The 21,827-nt window shown below is 51.0% G+C and overlaps 1 protein-coding gene across 1 annotated transcript; it reads right to left on the reverse strand.

The window, feature by feature from the left end:
• Positions 1-2,167: 2,167 nt before the first annotated feature.
• ZNF341 (zinc finger protein 341) lies at positions 2,168-21,770 on the reverse strand. Its single transcript, XM_048963522.1, has 15 exons — positions 21,353-21,770; positions 17,905-18,015; positions 16,391-16,578; positions 15,204-15,356; positions 14,297-14,524; positions 12,772-12,967; positions 11,741-11,825; positions 10,571-10,761; positions 9,420-9,613; positions 8,132-8,340; positions 6,663-6,759; positions 5,015-5,147; positions 4,474-4,585; positions 3,635-3,705; positions 2,168-3,028 (listed from the first exon to the last, which is right to left on the reverse strand). Exons 1-15 carry the CDS (start codon positions 21,381-21,383, stop codon positions 2,517-2,519), a joined length of 2,511 nt encoding a protein of 836 aa, XP_048819479.1. The 5' UTR covers positions 21,384-21,770; the 3' UTR covers positions 2,168-2,516.
• Between the last annotated feature and the right edge of the window lie 57 nt (positions 21,771-21,827).

Genomic DNA, 21,827 nt, shown 5'->3' on the forward strand with positions numbered 1-21,827 from the left:
ACACATCCTAACTGACCAAAGCTTCAGTGAAGCTCATAAAGATGGACAGAACAGCAAGAAACAGAGTTTCCAGAGCTCCTGGCATACCCTGAGGAGCCTCCTTCCAGGCACAGCTGTTTTGCACACACAGAACAGAACTGCACATCACTCTCAATGTCTCAACGACAGCATCTACTTTTTCCTGATTCAGTTCTCTTTCCCACAAGATTTTTCTATGTCAAAGTTGAATCTTTTTTTTCTTCTTGATGTTCTTTTACATAACTGCTTCTTTATTTTTTTCTGCTTTTCAAACAAAGGGCAGGGCCCAGAAAGGAACGGCCATTCCTCCAGACTGCCCTCCAAGCTGGAGGAGAGCTGCACCACATGTTGTTGTCTCAAAATAGACCTGAGTGCAGCATTGCAGCCAGCACCCGGAGCCACATAATGACACCGTACACTGTGGGTAAAGAGAGCAGCAAAATAGGAACAGCATATTTAGCAATCTGTTTCCTCTCCTGCAAGAACTGTATTTAAAACATTATGGGCAAATAACCTCTGCCCTTTTCAACAGAAGAAAGATGTCCCAGATGCACAGAAGCACTTGCCCTAACTCCCAGTCGTGCCCACTCAGAGCAGGATGCTCAGGGCCTTGCTGAGCTTTGAGTACAACCCAGTACTGACACCCCACTGCCTCTCCACAACCTTTTTCCAGTGTCTGACCACCCTCTTGGATGAAATCCCTCTGCACTGAGTCAGAATTTCCAGCACATCTCTGTAGCTTCCTGCCCTGCTGCTGTGCACCCCTGAAGAGTGCAGCTCCATCTCCTCTACACTCTCCTGCAAACCTCAATTTTTAGTCTTTGCAAAGAAACAGGAGGAGTGCCTGGAGCTCAGGCAGGCAGCAGCCAGGCACCATGGTGAGACCAGTCAGACCAGTGACACTGGGTTGACTGCTCTGGTGGCCAAAAATCCATTTGGAAGCAGCAGGTGAGGCAAGGACTTCACAGCCAGGCTGTCAGCTCCCAGTGAATTCATGCTCTGCCCCACATCACCCCCAGGCTGGAAATGCAGTGTTTTCACACCTATAAAGTAGCAGTTAATCACAAAAAATTTACCAAGGGAAGCTCAGCTTACCCATACACAGAGAAAGAAAAAACAAACAAACAAAAGAACAACAGTGGAGAGCAGAGTATGGAGACAGTGTGTCCCAGGTGGACCTGGAAGCAGCAGGGATATTCTCCAGAGTCCAGCTGCCTTCTTCAACAAGCAGGACCATTGGATGGCAGCACAAAACTGAAGGCAACGTGGTTTGTGAACGAAGAGGGACCCATAAGGCCAGAGCAGAAGGCAGCAGCACACTTGACTTCTCTCCTACCTACTTTGGGCTCCGCATCTGCCCACACAGCTCCTCTCCCAACATTACACAGTGGTAATTTTCAGTTCCCTCTCATTAGGTGCCCTGGTTTGGTGCTGCCCTATCAGCTTTGAATCTCTTACTTGGGAAATCAGACAGGAGAATCCAACTGGATGACAGAAAACACTCTACTAGCAGGATTTCCTTGCTCCCAGATCACACTGACTTCCCACCTGTCAATGATCAACTGAAATTATTAACTGACACATAAAACTGAGCTAAGGGCACATACAGACTGGGAAGCAATAGGAGAAGTGCACAGAAGTATCCTGCAGCACTTAGCCCAGAGCAGATGCTAGAAAACTGGGCCATAGATGTATCAGAGGTTTCCCGTGTGACCCTGGGCAGGAGACCTCACCCAGGCCTAAGTTTCTCTCATTGTACATAGGTGTCACATTTAACTGTTAAAAGGACTGACCCACTGATACCCAAGGCACTTGGAGATTCTTAGATATGGAGAAAAATGTGAGAAGAACACCATGAAAGGAACATCAAGCAGAAAGGAGCTAACACACATGTGCACACCCAGCTGCTCCCACCCACTGACTCCACACAGTTTACAACACATGTAGTATAGACAAGGTGTTCTTTTTACTGATAAGAGCAGAGAAAGATACCAGAAAAGTCTATCAGAGTATTTCTGAACAGTGTTCCCAAAGGATCTCACAACGAACTTGCTTCCACTAGGAAGAATCATTTGTTTGCTCTCGAAAAGGGCACCCAAATACTGGGCAATACAGCTTTTAGGCCAGAAAAACCACAGATGAGACGGGCTGTGATTTGCAAAGCCACCTGACTTCAGCAGCTCTGTTTATTGCAAGTTTATATGCTCCTCCTTCTCACCCTGATTCAGGGATCTTAGTCTTTCTTGCCCTTAACTGACCAGCGATGCAGAGGGACAAGAAAAAAATGGAGCCATTCTCTTCAGTGCCTTGTAGCCATCAGTGGCTTCCAAAAAGTCCTTTGCCCATGGATGGGAAGATCAATTGGAAATGAAAGCCATTCTCTCCCATATCCATCTACTCCCCACAAGAGCTTTGGTCTTTTTCACCAGGATAAATTTCAGCACCAAGTCTGATGATCCCAGCAGCAGCCCCAAGCCACACAGTGGCTCTACACACGATCACTCAGTCTGGATGTAAACGGGGACAGCCAGCATGGTGCAGGGGCCATCCGAGGCAGCCTGCAGTTCTGCCAAGGATAAATTGGATGCAATACTGCTGGGCTGCCCAGGAACGACAAGGTCCGAATCGGCAGCTCCTGACCCACCAACCACAATGGACAGGACAGCGTCTGACTCCTGGAATGGCTCTTTGTTAGGGACGTCTTCCTGGGGGCTTTCCCCAGCAGCGCCGTCCTTCAGCTCTCCCAGAGCCAGCTGGTTGGGAAGGGAAAGGCCCGCTTTGCGTCCCTGCACCACCCGTTTCTTCTGGGGCTTCCTGAGCTGCAGGTCTTTGTCCTTGGGGGAGCCCAGGCGGCACTTGTGGTCCTTCATGTACTTGTGGCGTGTGAAGCCTTTGCTGCAGGTGGGGCAGCGGTATTTGTAGTTGCCGGTGTGCGAGCGCTGATGCTCCATCATGTGGGCTCGTCGGCTGAAGGACTTGTTACAGTACTGGCACTTGTGGATCTTCATCCCTGCACACAGCATGGGAGGAGAGAGCTCAGTTAGAGAGTGCAGGAAAACCTACACTGCAAAGGGAACGCGTGATAGCTTTACCTCCTCCTCCACGCAGGCGCTCTCTGATAAAAGTTTGAAACAGCCACCTTCTCACTCAACAACCCCATTCTTTTCAGCTTGCTTATTAGAACAACCAAAGGAGTTGTCTAACAGACATCATGCCAGGCAAATTTGCTATCAGAGAAGGATGAACTGCTACACCTCAAACATCGTTGCTCGGAATGCTTACAATAACGGTTCTTGCCTCAAGTGAGAGGTTTAAAATATCACTAGGAAAAAAAAATGTGTCAGGTGGTCGTGATGAAAGCACAGAACAGCCTTACACTCCCATTTTTTTTCTCCTAAATGTAATCTAAAAATGTCATAGACTGCACTGTCAGCACAGTCTCAGCTGATCACCATTTGCAGGGCTTTGGATGTGAAAGGCATAAGAAAACACTTTTTACATTGACAGAAAACAAAGCAAAGAAACCCCAAAACAAGAACAACAAAAAAGGTTTCCTAGGGCACAACAGTAAATGAATCAACTTTATTAGGAGCTGGAGCATCATTTTTGCACTTACCTGAATGGGACAGTATGTGAGCTTTCAGCTTGTCAGGCCTGTTGAACTCTTTATTGCAGCCTGTGTGGCTTCTGTAAGAACAACAAATGCTGGTGAACAGCATGAAGCAGCTGAAGATTGATGCATAAACTGGAGAGAGATCCATCGCCCTTCTCCCTGTCAGAAACTGGATGTGTCCCTGAGTATGGTTACAGTTGGAGCCCCACTATTTCAGCCTTTCTGGAGGGGGGCAAGAAATAAACAGGCTGCTATCAGGTCATGTGGCTTTTGCTGGACCAAACGCCGCCTTTGCATCACCATAAATTCTGCTAACAACAGCAGGTTCAAGGTTCCAGTGGCAGTCAGAAATACTCTGGAAGGGGCCACAAGGTGGTTGGAGCAGGGACAAGTCGTTTCCAGCCTTGCGATTCTATGATTCTAAGTCAGTCTTGACTATCTCAGAAATGACAAAGATTTGGGGATGCACCTCCTAAATCTAGATTTCTTTGTTGTACACTGGTTCCTCTTCTTCTAAGTGCAGCCGGGGAGACCCCAACACGCAAGCAATCCTGTGCTTTGTGCTCAAATTATATTCTTTCTCTTCCCCAGTGCTCTGTGAGCGCAATGTCCCAAGCCTCCCATGTAGGCAGGCATTATTTTAGAGGACTTGATGAACTTGTTGCCCCACAGAAAGTGAAACACAACCAACATTTCTGGGTTCCCAGCATTCTCGCCTCCTCAAGCAGCAGAGGTCTGTCAAATGCCACATGTTCCCTAGCTATGTACAAGGGACGTTCCTTCCTTTCCAAACCATGCCACAAGCCAACAGGACAAGCTGCAATGCTGGAGATGCTACGTACGAAAAAGGACATTTATACTTCTTGAAAGGTTCGTGGATCAGCATGTGCCTCTTGAGTTTGTCTTTCCGATTGAAAGCTGCATCACACACCGAGCATTTAAAGGGCTTTTCACCTGGATTGAAAAAAAAGAGAAAGAACTGAAGAGACAGGGAAAGCACAGTCACACAGGGCTGCTCTAGTAATGACAGGATTCCCACTGGCAGCAGTGCTGCTCTACTTTACAAACTCTCCAGGATTCCTCACCCTGCCCTGTGGGTAAATAGATGGATACTATTCCTACTGTGTGCAGCTCTCCAGGGCAGCTCCCTTAGCTTCTGCAGCCCTGGGCAGTGGGGAAGCTAGTTCTGTGCTCCACTTCCAACTGGTTCACTACTGGGCACAAGACTGAATGAAAACCACACATTTCCTAAAAGCCACGTTACCACAAATAACTCCTACGCTGCTCCTCCAGATACCAGGAAAATAGCCAGAGCACCACAGGGCTCAGCAAGGACCACGATGCAGAGCCACTGAACGCTGCAGCGCCAGCAGAGCCCCGTACCTGAATGGATGTGGGCATGCAGCTTGAGGTAGTGCTCCCGGCGAAAGAACTTCTTGCAGATCTGGCACTTGAACTTGCTGCCTCCGCCGTGGGTAGGGATGTGGCGGCGCAGGTACCTCTCACAGGGGAACACCTGTCAGCACACAGAAACCAGGCTGAGTCAGCAGCACTAGGGGACATCGCTGAGCTGAAGGGGCAAAGGACTTGCAGGCTGTATAAAAAGCACGAGCTCAGTGATCGCTTTCTTGGAAAGGAAGCACTGAGAGGACCTTCAGTTTTTGTAGAGGGCAAATACACACAGAGCTGAGAAAGCATTCAACAAAACAAACCCTTACCCTTAAGAAACACACGAGCTGAAACATTACTGCTCAATTTTCTGACACCATACTGCTGAGGACCAGCACCCTAGACAGATGCTCAGCTTCCTGCCATCAGCAGGACCATGACACCTTCCCCCTGCCCAGCAGTTCCTACATTCCCATACTGTTGCTTTTAGTTTTTGCTCCCTGTTACCTATTATCAAGAGCTCCCACTCATGGTCTTTATAAAGTCAATAGGAATGCTTCCCTTCGTGTAATGAGGACATTGGAAACATTCAAGCTGAGTTCCTAACGAGGATTCTGCAAGAACACATCCAGGGGGAGCAAAGGAGAGCCTAGATGTTTGATACCCAGTACTCAGTACCCAGACCTCCAGAAAACAGCAATATTAGCAAAAATACAAATAGAAGTTAAAAATCATGCTGCAGATAATGGGTTTTCAAACATGCATGAGGCATACAAAGTCCCATCCAGGCTCAGAAGGGCATCCGTCACTTGGAGTGAGGGTGGAGAGAAGGCAGGTAAAGAAACACGGGTTACTAACCATGCCAGGAGCACGTATTCCCTTCCTGAACTACCTCAGTACAGAGTGGTCACTCCTTTGAGATTGTCCCTGCCCCCACTGCAGGACTTTCATTTCCTCTGCTTTAAACTGAGGAGCATTTCAGTCTGGATTTCAAAAACTAATTTATAAAAATTCAAACACCATAAAAATTTGCCCATCAAGCCCCTTTCAGGGCCATGCTGAAATGAGCACTTCCAGCCAAAACCTACCCGTGCATCATGCCGGTCCCAGTCACATCATTCTGAAAGGTTTCTCTTTGCCAGGACACAGAGCACTCATCCAAAAGGTGGGACCAAGGGGGAACCCAGAGAGTTCTGTTGCAAGAAGAGATGAGGACAGCAACGTAGGTGTCAGAGCTCCCCCGGGACCCAAGGGTTTCTATTCACAACTCTTCCAGCCACGGGCAGACAAGCATGGTGGCTCAAAGGCACCACCACTACTCGGAGACATCCCTGACTTCACTGACACACTTACTTTTAAGAAACAAAGACTGCAGCCTAAAGCGTGCAGCTCTGCATTGTCATGGGAATAAGGGGACTCCCTTACAAATTCTGTTCATTAGGTCAGCAAATGAGGACCAGGGAGAAAAGCCAGCACTGTGGGGAGGAATGCACTCTGCACGAGGTCAGGGATGTAACCACCTCTGCCTCTCTGAAAAGCACCTTGTGAGCCTGCCAGTCCATACTGAGGTAGAAGGGAGAGAAAAGGGATCCAAGGGGTCTTGTGCCATCAGAGCCAGGACTGACAGCAGTCACCCACTCACCTTCTGGCAGTGAGGGCAGGGGAAGTTGTGCGTTGCTGTCTGCAGATGGTGCTCCAGGGCTTCAGGAGTGGAGTACTTGTTTACACACTTCACACATCTGAATGCAGAGAGAAAGGACAGAGCTTGTGAACAGGTCTATCACTGCATGCAGACCTCACACAGGGCAGCCCAGCCCTTCACCAGCCACCTTCCGCATTGATTTTTGGCAGGGTCAGTTTGGTACAGACATTAACACCATCCCCTAGATGTTCTGAAACCTCAGCAACCCACATGGCCAGATCACACACACAGACTCAACATCCTTCACCAGGAGAAGACGCTGGAAAACTGGGTGAAGAAACCTTTCAATTACAACTGCTCTTCTACACAGACTCCCATGGGAGCACCCAAGGACCAGAGCACATATTCCACACCATCTCTTCATGGAGACAACTAAGATCTCACCTAATGTAAAACATCTCCTTCCTTCTTCATGCAAGTGAAGAAGCTGAGCACAGCACAGCAGTATTTCCCATGGCTGGAGCAGCCACAAGGTGACATGCTTCACTGGGGGGTCCCCAGCATCTAACAAAGCTTCAGCTCACTCCGACTCCTGTCCTGCAACACCTGAGCTCACTCCACCTGACCCACCAATTCTTACAAACCCTGGCAGTATTTCTGAGACCTGTGTCAGAGCTGACTGGTAATGCGTGATGGGGACATGCATCATCAGCAAGGAACAAACACGCTCACACCATGCATCTGCAGTGAAACTTCTGCTTACTTTAGCAGACTAAAACCTCCACAAACATAAGCAGAGCTCTGACCTCAAAGATCTCTGCCAATAAGCCTTAAGATTAAGCCCCAGGCACAAGGGTGGCTAGAAACTATGGTGTCATTAGCAGCAGCTATTTATTCCACTAGGGTCCTAAGTGACTTTCAATATCCTCTGGGCTTCCTACTCTTCCTGTATATCCCTATGGGCACTTCAACATCCCCAGAGAGCTGTGAACTCCCTCACCATTTCCCTCTATACTTACAGAAAGGCTTCTCCAGGTAGTATGCCCTTTCACAGCACAAGAATAGAAGCAATAACTCATTTTACCCAGGCACAGCTTCTGCAGAGCACACTCTCCTTGCTGCAGGTTTTTAAAGAATCAAGCTGAAAGGGGCTTCCCAGGGTCGCTTACCCAACCTGGAGCAGACTCAGCTACACTCACCTCACTCCTGACTGATGATAAGAGCTCTTGCAGTGATGGGATCTTCCTAAATAACTAATGGCAGTCCTCCTGAAAGGGCCCTTTTGTTCAAAATGCTTGGCTCAAATAGCCTGGTGGAGAGGCCCCCATCTACCATTTGTGTGTCCAGGAGAATTATGGCTGCTGAGCAAGCAGCCTCCTCACCTTTCTTATGTTCCCCCTGCTCTCAATCAGACACACTCTGCACACACCCACTCCTACAAGCCTTGTGAGCACTGTTTGCTACTGTACTTGTATACGGCCACGTCCTTCTTGGGGCTGTGCTGGGGCAGCAGGCTGTGCGAGTACTGGTGGATGCCCAGCTCATACAGGGAGGGGAAGTCCTTGCTGCAGAGGTGGCAGCGATAACTCAGCTCCTCCTGATGGCTCTTGATGTGGTCGAGGAAAGACTCCAGCTTCTGGAAGGTCTGAGCGCAGCTTTTCACCACACACTTGTACACCTGGGTGAAGAAGCGAGAGGGAAAGTGGAAAGGCACGCCATGGAAACACACAGGGCAAGTCCTCTGTAACAGGCAGAGAAATCTCCCTTTTTGGAAATCACAGCAGCTGGGTATTTCATAGAACACAACCACTGCCTGAAGAGGAACTAAGGTTCTCTGCACCAGGTTGCACCAGGGTTCCCAGAGCACAGACAATGCCCACACACTGCCTGTGAGGCCAAGAGCACTCAGTCAGGGCATAGCAAGGAAACCCTGCCCTGCAGCAGGAGCACAACACAGTGATAAACCGAACCAAGCAAAACACTTCCCTGCTGGGAATAACAGCGCAGGGCAGCTCAGCATCAAAACGTAGCTGACAACCGTAATGAAGACAATGGCAGAACCTGCTGGGAACTAAACAGGAACCAAAATTATACTCCTGCAGCACAACAGCCATTGAACTGATACCCAAAGATCACCCCAGGAAGGACCCCACCGCACACAGCTGGCCCCACATAACCCTTCCTTGACCCTCAGAGCCACTTCAGCTGCTGGTCAACAGCTGCAGAGGTCACGCAAGTTCAGCACAATCCACAGGCAGGTCTTGCTCTCTTTCCATCTCTATCCCTGGGGTACGATCAGCTGCAAAAGGTGAACCCTTCTAGCCCTCAGCTCTCTCATTTCTTGAGCACTGGGCTAAACCTATTCAACTTCCACATGATAGTTGCTCTGCCCACACAGATTGCCAGGGCATTCCCCTAAGAAAACAAGAAAGCAAGATGGGAGAAGGAGATGTTTCTGTGAGCACATGAAACCACCTGAGGGAGTGAGACCACAATGCCCCAGCAGTGACCATCCTACAGTGCAAGAGCTGCCACCTACTCTGAAAGCTTTGGATTTTGCCTTTTTTCTTGTTCTCTAGTCACTCAAACCTGCTTGACTGATTTTTCACCAGTGGTTCAGCAGGACAGGGGCAGCAGAGCTTTTCAAAGCCACCCAGAACACACAGCTGCAACCCAGATATGCAAAGCACTAAGCTGAATGGCAAGAATTTACCTGTCTCAATCTCACCACAGACACAGGGCACCCTCTGTCCCTACCTGTTCATTCTTGTGCTGTGTCATGTGTGATTTGAGCTGGAAATAGGTGTTGAATTTGCTGGGACAGAACTGGCACTGGTAAGAGCTGTCGATCAAGACAACCTGCTTGGCTTCCAGTTTGCCAGCATCGCTCTCCTCCATGGGGCTCATGTCTTGGGGAGGTTGTGCTGGGTTCCTAGAGGGTTGAGTCAAACCTGGAGAGAAGGGAGAGAGAAAATCACAGCCTCTACAAAATAGCTCTGAAAGCTGCTCTGCAAACTTTGTGCTGCTGAGAGATACCCAGGCTTGGTCTGAATCCGGGCTCTTCCTTTCAAAGGCAGATTTTTAGATCAGAAACTCACTTTCTAATGGCATGGTTATAAGTTTGTCTACAGACGACCAAAAGCTCTGACTACTCCAGCTTCCCCTCCTTGACCCATTCTCTTTACCATTGTGCTTCCAGGAACATAACTGTGCCCTGTGAGTATGGCAGGCTGCCAAGGGGAAACTAGTGCCAAACGTATTCAAATGCCCAGCAGGAGACAGGTGGTCAGATCCAGCCAGTAGCAGTCCTGCTGTCTGCAGAGACCAGCTGCAGCTGAACCGTGTCCTAGGTATGACATTGCCATAGTGCTGTTTCTTCTGCTTCTACCCGTGACCAAGGTCATCAGCAGAAAGGGCAGACACCACCAACCAGCCAGGAGCTCTCCTTTGCATCAAGTATTTTCAGTTGGCCACCGGGACCAGACCAGTCCAGGCAATTTGCATATTGCCAGCAGGCAAAGAGCACCAGGCTGTGCTAAATCTCCAGCCTAGACCAGAGCTACCAAGTGTGGTTCAGGTACTATCCAAGGTGCACCTGTCAGGAGTGAGAAAGGGAAAGATCTCTCTCCCTGTTCCTATACACGTCCTGACACAGAGCCACTGTCTTCACCAGCACCTGAATAAGAGGCTGGGAGTACCAACGGATGAAGCTGTCAGCAAGAGTGGAGCAAACACAACTCAAGCATCCACTGCACTTCCCCAGTGCATGCCATTAAATCCCACAGCAGGACTGCAAGTGGCACACATAGCCCCCGTCTTCCCCATTTCTCTGTGGAGGATCAGGAGATGCAGAAATGCCCTCCCATCACTGCTCTGCCCCTAGCACACACCATCCCCAGGCAGCAAACCTGTGTTCTCCTCATCCTCTGCCTGGTTGGGGTTCAAGGCCATGACCTGCACTGTGATGGAGTTGCGGGAGATGGTGCATCCTAGTCCTGGAGGCCACACTTTATGGGTTTGCATGTGTTTCTTCACATTGGACTTCTGGGCGAAGGCTCGGCCGCACACGATGCACTGGAAGGGCTTCTCACCTGTGTGACTGAATGCAGAAGGCACTGTAGCTGTAGTCAGTGGAAAGAGGAGGCAATCCCCAGGTCTGGGCTGCACCACACCGATCAGCCTCCAGACCAGCCAAACAAGTGTTTTCAGACCCTAACAGTATAGGAATGGTAAAAGGCCTGAGGAAACAAGCCCAGCACACAAACTGTAATAGTGTGGAAATGACAAGGATCAAATGAAGAGCTCTGCAGCAACATCAGGTCATTCACTGTTAGAGTTTCTGCATGGACTTCTGAGACCCCAATGTTCTTCTCACAAGTAAAGATAAATAAAGATTCTCTGTCACTTACACTCCCTGCATACGTGTGACTTCTACCCTGCAGTACCCTGATCTCCCCAGACTTGCTCTCCCCTGTCCACAGCAGAAATCCCTTTCTACTTTGCTCCTCTGCTGCCAGAGGAAAAAGCTGGCTTTGACACATGGAGTATGTAAGATAAAGAGCCCAGGATGGGAAGGCGAGCAAACCACCATTTGCTCCTCATCTGTCCTGAGCTCAGCATACCCCAATGGAGAAAATGCTGAAGATCTCAACTGCCTCCTGCCAGAGCTCTGGCTTTCATAAAAGCTCCCTATGTAGACGCTGAGCTTAGCTTATGGTTTGCTGATGCAAGCTGCAGCTTACTAATGAGGCAGAAAAAGAGTTGAAGGAAGCAGTGGAGACAACACTGCTCCAGAAAACAGGTGGCTTTCAGGGTCTCATCAGTTAGGAAAGGTCTCCAATCTCAGCCCATTAGCAGAAAGAAGACTGTAACTTTGGTGCAGCCTTCACTTCAGCCGCTAAACTATGCTCCTGTAGAGAAGCCCTAGAGGGTGAGGGATGAAGCTCAAAGTCATTAGAGCATGGATTCTGGGAGACATGACAAACATGAGGTTTACTGGCTATGCGGACTCCCTCAGCAGGGCTGTGCCCAGACCCACTCCAGCCACCCCACTGTGCTCAGGCTAGCATCACCCTTACCTTCTGATGTGCTGTTGCAGGTCAAAGTTTTTGGTAAAGGCCTTGTCACAGTAAGTGCATTTCAGCTTTGGGGACTTGGGTTTCCCTGAAAGAGTAAGAGTGTGCACAGGAATGACAAGATTTGACACAACCTCATTGTCCCCCTCCACTGCAGGGCCTTCAACCAAAGGCATTTCAGAACCAGAACAAAAGACTGCCTGAACAGATCGGGGAGAGGTGAAGGAACAAGCACCTATTAAACGTAGCCTGAGCTAGCTCAGTAAGTGCTGAGGACAGCAGAAGGTGGGAGGCAGGGAATTCCCTTTGGGCTTTAACCACTCCAGGGAACCTTCCAGCCATGCTACAAATGGAAAACAGCAGAACCATGGGCTGCTCTAAGGAGACTCTGAGAGCTGCTTGATCATTCACACCTCTACAAATAACATTTTAACTCTGTGGGTCCAATCTTGGCCACGTGGCTTTCCTCCATCTCATGCCTGGGACCTCCCTTGTTGCTTGTCGAGCACACATCCACCTCACCATTAGCAAGCAGGCTCAGCCAGCAGAGGATCTAACACTCTTCTGTCCCTTGGCTGGTGTGCCACTGTCCTGCCTCTCCCATGTCATTCACAGGCACTGAAACACAAACAGGGCTGGCTCTGCTGCACCCTTGATATTACAGCCTTTGAAATCAAGCCTCTCTCATCTGGCCCACAGGAACTGCAGCTGGGCGTTACTGCCTCAGGTAACACGGACCAAGCTCTAACACCTTATTTTGCAGGATCCCCCCATTTTTAAGTGCGATCCAATCAGCATGAAGCTGCAGAGATTTAGCACAAGTTTGCCTGTGCGGCAGCACAGCACTGTCCTTTCATGTGTACACAGAGGGGACAGGCAAGAAGCATGCCCACGCTTTCACCTGCACTTGACAGCCTTGTGCAGTGGTGGTGCTCCTCACAGGGAGCTGCAGCACAGTCAGTGCCACCCCACAGGACCCTGAGAGCACAGTGGCCTGCAGGTTAGCACAGGGTACCTGCCATAAGGACACTTACCTTCCTGCAGCCCACTCTCACTTTTGGAACGTCTACTTTTGACAGCTGAGGTGGAATCAAAACCAACCACGTTGCCTCCTCCTGCACTGGTCAAAGGTGTGGGAACGCTGGCACTCTTGGGCTTGAACCCCTGCTTCCCAGGGCTGTACACAGGGGGAGAGGGGTACACAGGACTTTCCACACACTGACTTGGTACCTGCAAGAGTTCCATTACCAGTGGAAAGAGGTTTGCTACACAGCACAATACTGTGCTAAGCACAGTTCCTACTATCCTCCATTTCCAGCAACACTTGCCACGTCAGGTTATTAGACTGGCTGAGTTTTCCTGCCACACTGAATACATTTCTGGTTCACCAATTCATCAGTGTTTCTCTAAAACTAACCCTATGCACACTACGAAACTCTGGCTGGACATCACAAAGCATCCAAGATTTATTACAGCAGGAAAAGAACACCAAAGAAATACTGAAGGAGACCTCTACTAGCCCACCTATGCCTAGTGCATGGAATAGCTCCTCATTCCTCAAGGGCAGGTGACCAGCACCATCACCGCTGAGCCTGCAGGCCCACAGCACCCTGAAGGCTGGGACCTCCAGGCCCTGCCCCAGCAGGACTGCAGATGGGAAGGAAAACACAAGAAAACTTCGGGCGGCAAAATGGAGCTGTTTACATCAGCACATCAAAAATGGATGTTTAGAGAAAAGGACAGAGACCAGCAAAGAGCAATACGGTTTAAGGGCATTCCTATTTCCCACCCTGATAAATTAGTATTAAGTACCAAGTATCCAACATGCCCATCCATTTCTGAACACTGTCACTTGCAGATCAGCAGCCAGTTACAAAGGTAAGGCTGGCAAACCTCTATCACACCCAGTAGCTTCCACTGTGAACGTCAGTGCAAACATGGAAGCCGTGGAAGTTGATCCACCATTAAACCCACTCCTGCCTGTGCCTCTCTTTAGGAGAAGCTGCCTTTGTCAAGCTCACTGAGATTCAGATTGGCTTCTTCTCTCCATTTAAGCCTGCAATGCACAGTGCAGTGTTCTGCACCCCTGAGACAACTCCTTCACCTCAGCCCTTTTTGCAACACATGCAGGAAGCCAGCATCTGCCCTGCAGCTTTCTTTCTTTATTGTTCACAGAACGGCTTGGGTTGGAAGGGACCTTAAAGATCATTCAATTCCAACCCACTCTGTTGTGAATAGGTTTGCTAGCCACTAAATCAGGCTCTAGATCAGGCTGCCCAGGGCCACGCCAAGCCTGCCACTGAGCCCCTTCAGGGATGGGACTTCCACAGACCGTTTGGGCAGTCTGTGCCAGAGCCTCACCACCCTCTTGAGTTCTCAGAATCCCCTTCATCTTGCTGACATCTTTCTGATCAGTACTTTTTCTCCAGAGGAAATAATCCCTCAGATAACCTAGCATAACCTCCCAGTTGCTAATTCAACATTTCTAGCCCAAGCAGCACTGCTGTCTGGCTTGCTAGAAAAGGTCCAGGAGTACAGAGAGCCTGGGGACAGCCTTACCTCCATGGCTGGGTATGGCTGCATCCCCAGCGCCTGGATCTCCACTGAGCTGTTTGCTGCCATGGCTGCAGGAGCACTGTACACTTCAACCACACCGCTGCCGGTGTTGGGCTGCCCCGGAGCCCCCAGGCTTGGTGGGGGGGGTGGTGGGGGCTGTGGAGGAGGTGGTGGGGGAGGAGGAGGGGGCTGTGAGAGGTAACCAGCCCCGGCATGCATACTCAAGCCGCTCTAAAACCAGAAGAGGGAAAGACAGACAAGATGTTGAGAACACAGCACTGCTCTAGCAGCAAAAAGCTGGAGGGGTTGCTCCTTCACACACGCTCCCATGTCCCAAACCAAAAGGGCACCTGCAATAGTGACGGTGTCTTGATGCAAAGCAGCACTGTCCAAACATCAGGTTGGATCAGACTTTGCTGACTTACAGAAGGTTGATTTGGACTGGCAGTAGACACCGTCTCCTCCAGAACCCAAGCATTCAAACCCCACTGTTTTGTTGCTTTGTTTTTAAACCCTATGGTTACAGAGGATATTTTCAGGGCAAGAGGAGTGTATCCAGCACAGACAACTTTAGGGAAAGCCCAGAACAAAGTGCCAGGAAAAGAGATCAATGAGGCAAATCGATAAGGGCTCTGAAAACCAACCACTACACAGGAGTGCAGCAGAAAGCTGGGGATTCCTCATTAAAAGATCTGAGCATCCAGCAACAAGGACACCAGCAGAAAGCAGGCCCTGAGTTACCCTGTCATTTACCCAATGCCCCTTCCCAAGCCTGGCTGTCCCCTGGGGAAGGTGCCCAGCACTCTGCATCAAAGCAGATCTCCAGGCTCTGATCAACCACCTGCATTCTCCTGCCACACAACCACAGTCCCAGGAAGAGAAAGCCCTTCAGCCCACACGCATCCCTTACCTGCACTGGGGGCTGCACCGCTGGCATGGGTTGGTCCAAGGATGTAAAAGCAGACATGGCTGACATCAGCACCTCATCACTAACCAAGATGTTCCCCTGCACCAGGGTCTGAATCAAAGGCGACGGAGGAACGGTGATGTATGTAGAAATTTGCTACAAGAAAATAAATAAACAAGGCACTGTCGACAGCAACAAGACAACACAATAAACTCAGAAATACAGTGACACGGCTTACTGCTGAGCCTCTGAGCCTCTTCTATCTGCTGACCAGAGGATGTGAGAAGCCAAAGTAATTACCTACAGCTTACTGTTGAGTCCATGGCAGTTTCTAGCTGTAACAATAAAGCAGTGCCAGAAATGTTCTCCAAAAAATGGTACAAAAGATGACAGTGGCTCAAGGGAGAGGTCACTGGCTGCTGTTCAAATCAGTGGTTATTAACCAGCTTTACAGGACAAACTAGTCACAGACAAGATCACGTCTTTACTGAATATTTCCTGACAGCCATGAAAGTTGGAGGAAGACAGAGGCTGCTCTGGCTGCAGATGGTGAAGAGGAGGGGAGGGTGGATGTCCTTATTTTATGGATGAAAACAAACAGTTTGCTGTATGAGAGCTCCCACTTTGCTGCTGGGAAGCACCATCCACTGGCACTGAGTAAACTTGAAAAAATAACAGTTGGTTTGAAGAACTTCAGAAACCACCATGGCTGCAAGCACAGCATGTGTCATGCACAAGGGACTTGCTCCTGATAATCTGTTGGGAAGGAGGGCTACGAGGTAAGGATATTCTCTTACTGCACAACACACCACGTGATATGGGTTTAACTGCAGGAGATGAAAGGAGGGACACAGGGGTGAGGCTGCCACAGATACCTGCTTTCCTCTTCAGACCATGAGCCAGTGAGAGCCTTTCCCACCGAGCTTTGCACAGTTATTATTACCCAAACACACTGCAGACCTGGTAATCCTGAGCAGAACCTCTTCCAGCCTGAGAAAGGTGTATCAGACGCTCACTCTGAAGGACACCTTGCTGCGAGGACCAGGCAAATTTAAAGGGAGGTCAAAAGCTAAGAGGACCACAGCTGAGAGAGGTGAATTATGAGGCATTACCAGACCTAAAAGCATCACCTAGGGGTCTCTCACTCCCACAAGCACGGTGGCAGAGCCTGCTGGTTCACAGCATGGTACCTGTCGGCTCGTGCTCGGAGCCTGCTGCACCGATGTGATGGAAGGGGTGTACACACTGTTGGTGGCCAGCGAGACTGTGGAGAGGGAAGGGGTGTTTCCCTGGCACTGCTCTCTCTTGTGGGTCATAAAGGCAGGCAAGGAGTTGAACTGCTTCTTGCACTTCCCACACAGGAACACATCTTCATCATCTGCAATTAGAGAAACAGGTCACTGCTGCAGGCCTTCCCCAGTGCTACACTCGAGCTGTAGCCAGTAAAGGCAAGAAAACAGACACTTAACATACCTTGGCATCTCAAAGATATCATCAGGAGATATCAGGTGCAACTGCCCTTCCCTAATCCTAAATTCTCCCTAAATACAAGTAATGTGAACGAGACCTGTCTCGGTTGTGCTTCCAAACACAAGACATGCTGTCTCCTTCAGATGAGCTGAATCCCATCATCAGCCTTCTCATCCCAATGGCACGATCAATCAGTCCAGCCTCACTCCTGTAGCACTTTCTGTTTTTAGTCTACATAACTTCTTCCAAAGCTTTACCCCAGATGAGACAGACCTTGTTACTCAGGTTACACAAAGGATGAGAAGTAAGGTGCATCAAATCACACAGTCAACTGCAACTTCTGCCTGAATCCCCTCCCCAGGAGCACTGCTGGTCTCTGGTGCCTCTGCTTGATGTCAGAGGCAGAAGACAAGAACCCAGTCATCACTGGTCTACATGAAATTTGCAGCACCAGTAAATCACATAAGCACATGGCAGTTTTCACTTGAGCCAGCTGCACTCAAGCCTCTGGAAAAAAAATATCCTGAAGCTCACAGAAACTCCCATCTGTTTTGGGGATGCAGACCATAACCTCTCCAGGGGCACAACTCAGATCCTGGCCACCACAAAAGGCTTCCTCTCTTTCTCCCAGGGCAACATAGAAATTCACTGTTTAATTTGATCTTATTGACTGGCCCACACAAGGGGAAAAAGGGCTGGAGGAATAAACACACTCACAGGTAAAGACTCACAGCATCATTCCACTGCACTGGCTGCTGGGTCTGCTGCCAGCCAAACTGTCAGCATGCAGCATGCGTGGAACCCAGCACCTAACTCAGTACCTAACTCAGAGCGCCCTTAGCTGAAAACTGTGGGCTTCTGCATGCAACCACCTATTCCCATATCCACTCACACAGACGAGGTACCCAATGACTGAATACATCCCCAGAGGATAAGAAACGGCTCATTAAATTAAAAAATACAAATACAGGTAGTGGCAAGGAGCAGCTGTTCCCTCCCTCCCCACCTTTATCCAGAACACACAGGCCACTCTTGCCACAAACCACCCAAAAATATCTCTGCTCGCTTCAGCACTGACCCTTCCTCCTGCTCTGCCCAGCCCTGCTGAGGGATTCCAACACTCACAGCAGCACCCAACATGGACAGGCTGGCTGTTCTGACAGCCGTGAGAGAAGACTGGGGCAGACCTGCAGCCCATGGCCCCCACACCTCACTTCTGCTCCCCAGAACTTACCCATGGGCTGGATGGGGGCAGCTGCATTGACATTTTGAGCAGATGGATCTGTTACACCTCCTTGACCATCCAGCAAGGACTGCACAGCCAGGACCGTCTGATTATCCATTCCTGGAAGAAGACACAAGCACAGGTGGTAAATCAAGCATGGCATGAACAGGGATGGAGCACCCGGGGACCAGGAGCTCGCTCAAAGCAAGTCATGGAGGGAAGTTCTCTGCTGCACAGCCACCCTCACCTTCTCACCATGCTCCACGGCATTAAGATTCACACTTAAGCAACAGACTCCTGTGTGTCTCTACAGCTTTGGTATAAGCAGAAGAAAAGGAAGAAGTACAAGGAAAGCTGAAAGAGGGCTTGGTTCCAGATGCCCACCAGCAAGGAAGGATGCTTAGATAGCTACAAGGCAGACACTTGGAAGTCATGGGCTGCCCATTACAGCAGCCTGGGTGGCTCTCTCTGAGGACACGGCAGGATACTGCAAAGACAAGCCATCAAGCTTGCTGAAGACAAAATGCCTGGTGTGCAGCATCCTGGACTCAGCCCACACCTGAGCTTCTTTAAGATATTTTCTTAAAACACCTCCCTGTTCTCAAGATCAGCCTTCCCGTGTCTGATCTGACACAGGCCTACAAACTACAGGAGGATTTAGATACAGCAGGAAGTATTAAGCAGGAGCTCTGGGGAGCACTGGCTGCCACTCAGTGCTGGGACACACAGCAAGCAGGACCACAGCTCCCTCTACTCTCTGCACCTCTCCATGAGCGCCTCTCCCTCACGAGCTGCCAGTCACACGCTCTTATTTCCATCTCCTGTGAGGCTCCATGGGTGCATGCACGCCCAGACTGTTGTAAGAGCCAGCTCACTTGGCCTGGCACAAATATTTTGCATTACAGGCTCTAAAATGTTCCCACTAAATACAGATGGGGACTGCTCACCTATGGAGGGAACAAGGCCAGAGACACACAGCCACCACATCGAGCCCAGCACGTACATTTTCTCCAAGATCTTTGCCAAATTAAGCTCTAGTTGGACCTTGGGATTATGTGCTGCGCTAAAGAGAAAATTCACCAGTCCAATCATTTTCCAACGGTGCAGGTGAGCAGAGGCCCCACTGAGAGGTCACACGTTTTAAAGACATTCTAAACACCCATTTCTACAGCGCGAAGCCAACAACAGTGAGACTCCACGAGCACCATTTCCATCAACCATCCTGCACCAAGGAGGGGTCACACCGCTGCACAGTGCCCTTGGCAGACAGCAGAGCACTGTTCTGCAGCTGCCAGGGGGCGGAGGGCGGTAGCAGCTACTGGAAAGCAGCAGATCACACTGCCACACCGATGGGAGCCCTGTCACATAAATCACAGCCAGGCACAGCAGAGCTGCAGGGCCAGTTTTGCAAGCCTTCACTCTGCAGAGTGCTGCATCCCATCCTGCAGGCACAACGCCGCTGGATCCTTTCACACCGGCTTTCAAACACACCTCCTGCTCTACACAGCATCTCCTGGGCAACTGCAAAGCACACAAAGCACACTGCAGGCTTTGCTTGACACATCCAGAGCAGTGAGGGGAACAGAGCAGCCTTTTCACAGAGGGAGTAAGCTAGCAGGAGACAAAAAAAAACTGGGGATCAAATGCTCAGTTTTGGTATATTTGGGGAATAAGCAAAAAGAGTGGAAATGAAGAATTATTCCCATTGCACCTATTGCACTTGGTGTGCCCAGCCCTCCTTCTGGCTCACTGACAGATCTTCAGAGTGAAAAAGCTGCACGGTGGCCTCAATCCTGCTTGCAGGATCAGCAGCACACAGCCAAAGCAAAGCAGCCCAAGACAACAGAAATAACTGCTCTTCGTTCTTTTGTCAATTTGCACTGATGCACAGGATGTCCCTGCATTTCACAAGTTAAACTCACAATGACAGACTTAACACAGAGGGAAACATCTAAGGTTTAGTAACCAACAAAGGCAGGCTGGCACAGCTGCTTGGTTGTGCTGCTGCAGCTCCATGAGACAGCCATGGAACAGTTCTGCACTGATAACAGCCTGCAGGATGCTCTTCAGCCACAAAACCTTAAAAAAAAAAAAGCCATCTGTGCCTTCCCAGCAGCAGCGTGCCTTCCCAAACCTGAGAGAAACACACAGATTTGGAGAAGCCAGGATAAAAATCCAGGATTGCTGATTTGGGCTTTTATTTCCCTCTCCTTTCAAATCTCTCTCACTTTAGAGACCAGAACAAAACCACCCACTTCACCCAGGTTCTCCTATCACCTCAAGCCCTGAATTCCACACAGTAAACCCTTTGGTTTGCTCCTGCCAACACAGCTCCAAGGGCTGCAGTGGCAGTGCAGAGGTGTCCCTGCCCCATGGCATTCACTGGGGACACGACTGCCTTGAGCACCACACAGACACTGAGTCACCGTCAGCTTGTAATCAATCCAGTCAGCAAAACAAAGCAAATAGGTCCAGCTATCAAGAGCTGGGAAAAAGAAAGAAAAACAAACACAATTTGCAAAGATGCTTTGGCCTCTCAAACTCTAAAACGAAACCAACACAGCACGGAGCTGATTGCAGAAAGGAAACGGAGCACCTGGTCACACACAAAGTGCTGTCAAAGGCACCAAGAGCTGACCAAACTGAGGGAAATATTTGTTCTTGCTCATCCTGCTGCTGCTGCGGCCGCAGGTGCTGTTTGCACAGCAGTGTTATGATGCTGACACAAGGCCTGGGTGACAACGTGTCAAAGGGAAAGATGGAATCCTATCTGGGAAAAAGATGCTGCTTTTCTGCAGCAGGCTGACTCCAAGCACAGAGCCCTGTGTAGCCAGGTGCAGGCCATGCCACAGAGCCCTGCACACACTGCACGGCTCCGTGCACCAACATCTGCACACACATAGGGGCAGGCAGCAGGCTGGGGGCAGGAGGGAAGCGTGAACAGCAGCGGGGCCAGGTCCTGCAGCCCTGGGGATGGGGGAGCAGCCAGAGTGCTGGCAGCAGGGTGCTGACGGTGTCCCAGCTGGGTGATTGGGTGCCCCTGGGCTCGGCGTGTCTATCGTACATCGCTGTCCCAACGGGCAAAGGACAGCGAGGTGATGGGGAGGCCCCAGAACGCGGGGACACGGGACGGCAGGGGACGCGTTGTGCAGGGACGGGAGCGCCCGCCCGAAGCGGCGAGCTGCAGGGGTGCCCAGGAGGCAGGGGGCAAAGGGAGGCCCCAGAAGGGAACGGCGTGAGGAGGGGAGCGGCGGGCCGCCCCGAGAACCGACGGGCACCGCGATGCCGCGGCAGCCTGGAGGCGCGGAGGTGACGGAAGGGCCCGGCCGCGCTCCCGCCCCTGCAGCCGCCGCACGGGGCCGCTCGCACCGCCCGTCCGCGGGGATGGGGGGGAGGGAGGCGGCCTCGAACCGCGGGACCCCGGGGCCGGGTCGGACGGGAGCGGCACCGCCGTTACCTTCCAGCGCCTCGAAGATCGCCTGCGCCATCTTGGAGCCGGGGCGGCCGCGACCCGACAGCCGGAGCGGGCATGGAGGGAGGAGGGAGGGGAGGCGGAGGGAGGGGCGGCACCACCCGCCGCCAGGGGGCGGCCTCCGCACACCGAGCGAGCCCGGGCCGGGAGCGGGGCGCGCGGCGGGGCAGAGCCGGGCAGTGAGCCGCTCTCCCCGGGCGGTGCGCGGCAGGGGGCGGCTGGACGGGAACGGTGCCGCTCACGAAGCGCCCGGTGGAGCTTTAGCATGGCACCTGGGAAGGCGCCGACGGCATCCCGGCAGCCGGCGCTGCACCGAGGGTCGGGAGCGCCTCGGGACACCCCTCAGGGCCGGCCGTGCCGAGCGCGGAACCGACCTCTCACCGGAGGCAACGGTTGGCTGCCGGCACGAGAGGGCGAGCGGGATGTCGCCGCCTGTTGGCGGAGAGCGTTGACGGACAGC

Source organism: Lagopus muta, chromosome 16 (assembly GCF_023343835.1).
Source record: "Lagopus muta isolate bLagMut1 chromosome 16, bLagMut1 primary, whole genome shotgun sequence".
NCBI classification, from domain to species: domain Eukaryota; kingdom Metazoa; phylum Chordata; class Aves; order Galliformes; family Phasianidae; genus Lagopus; species Lagopus muta.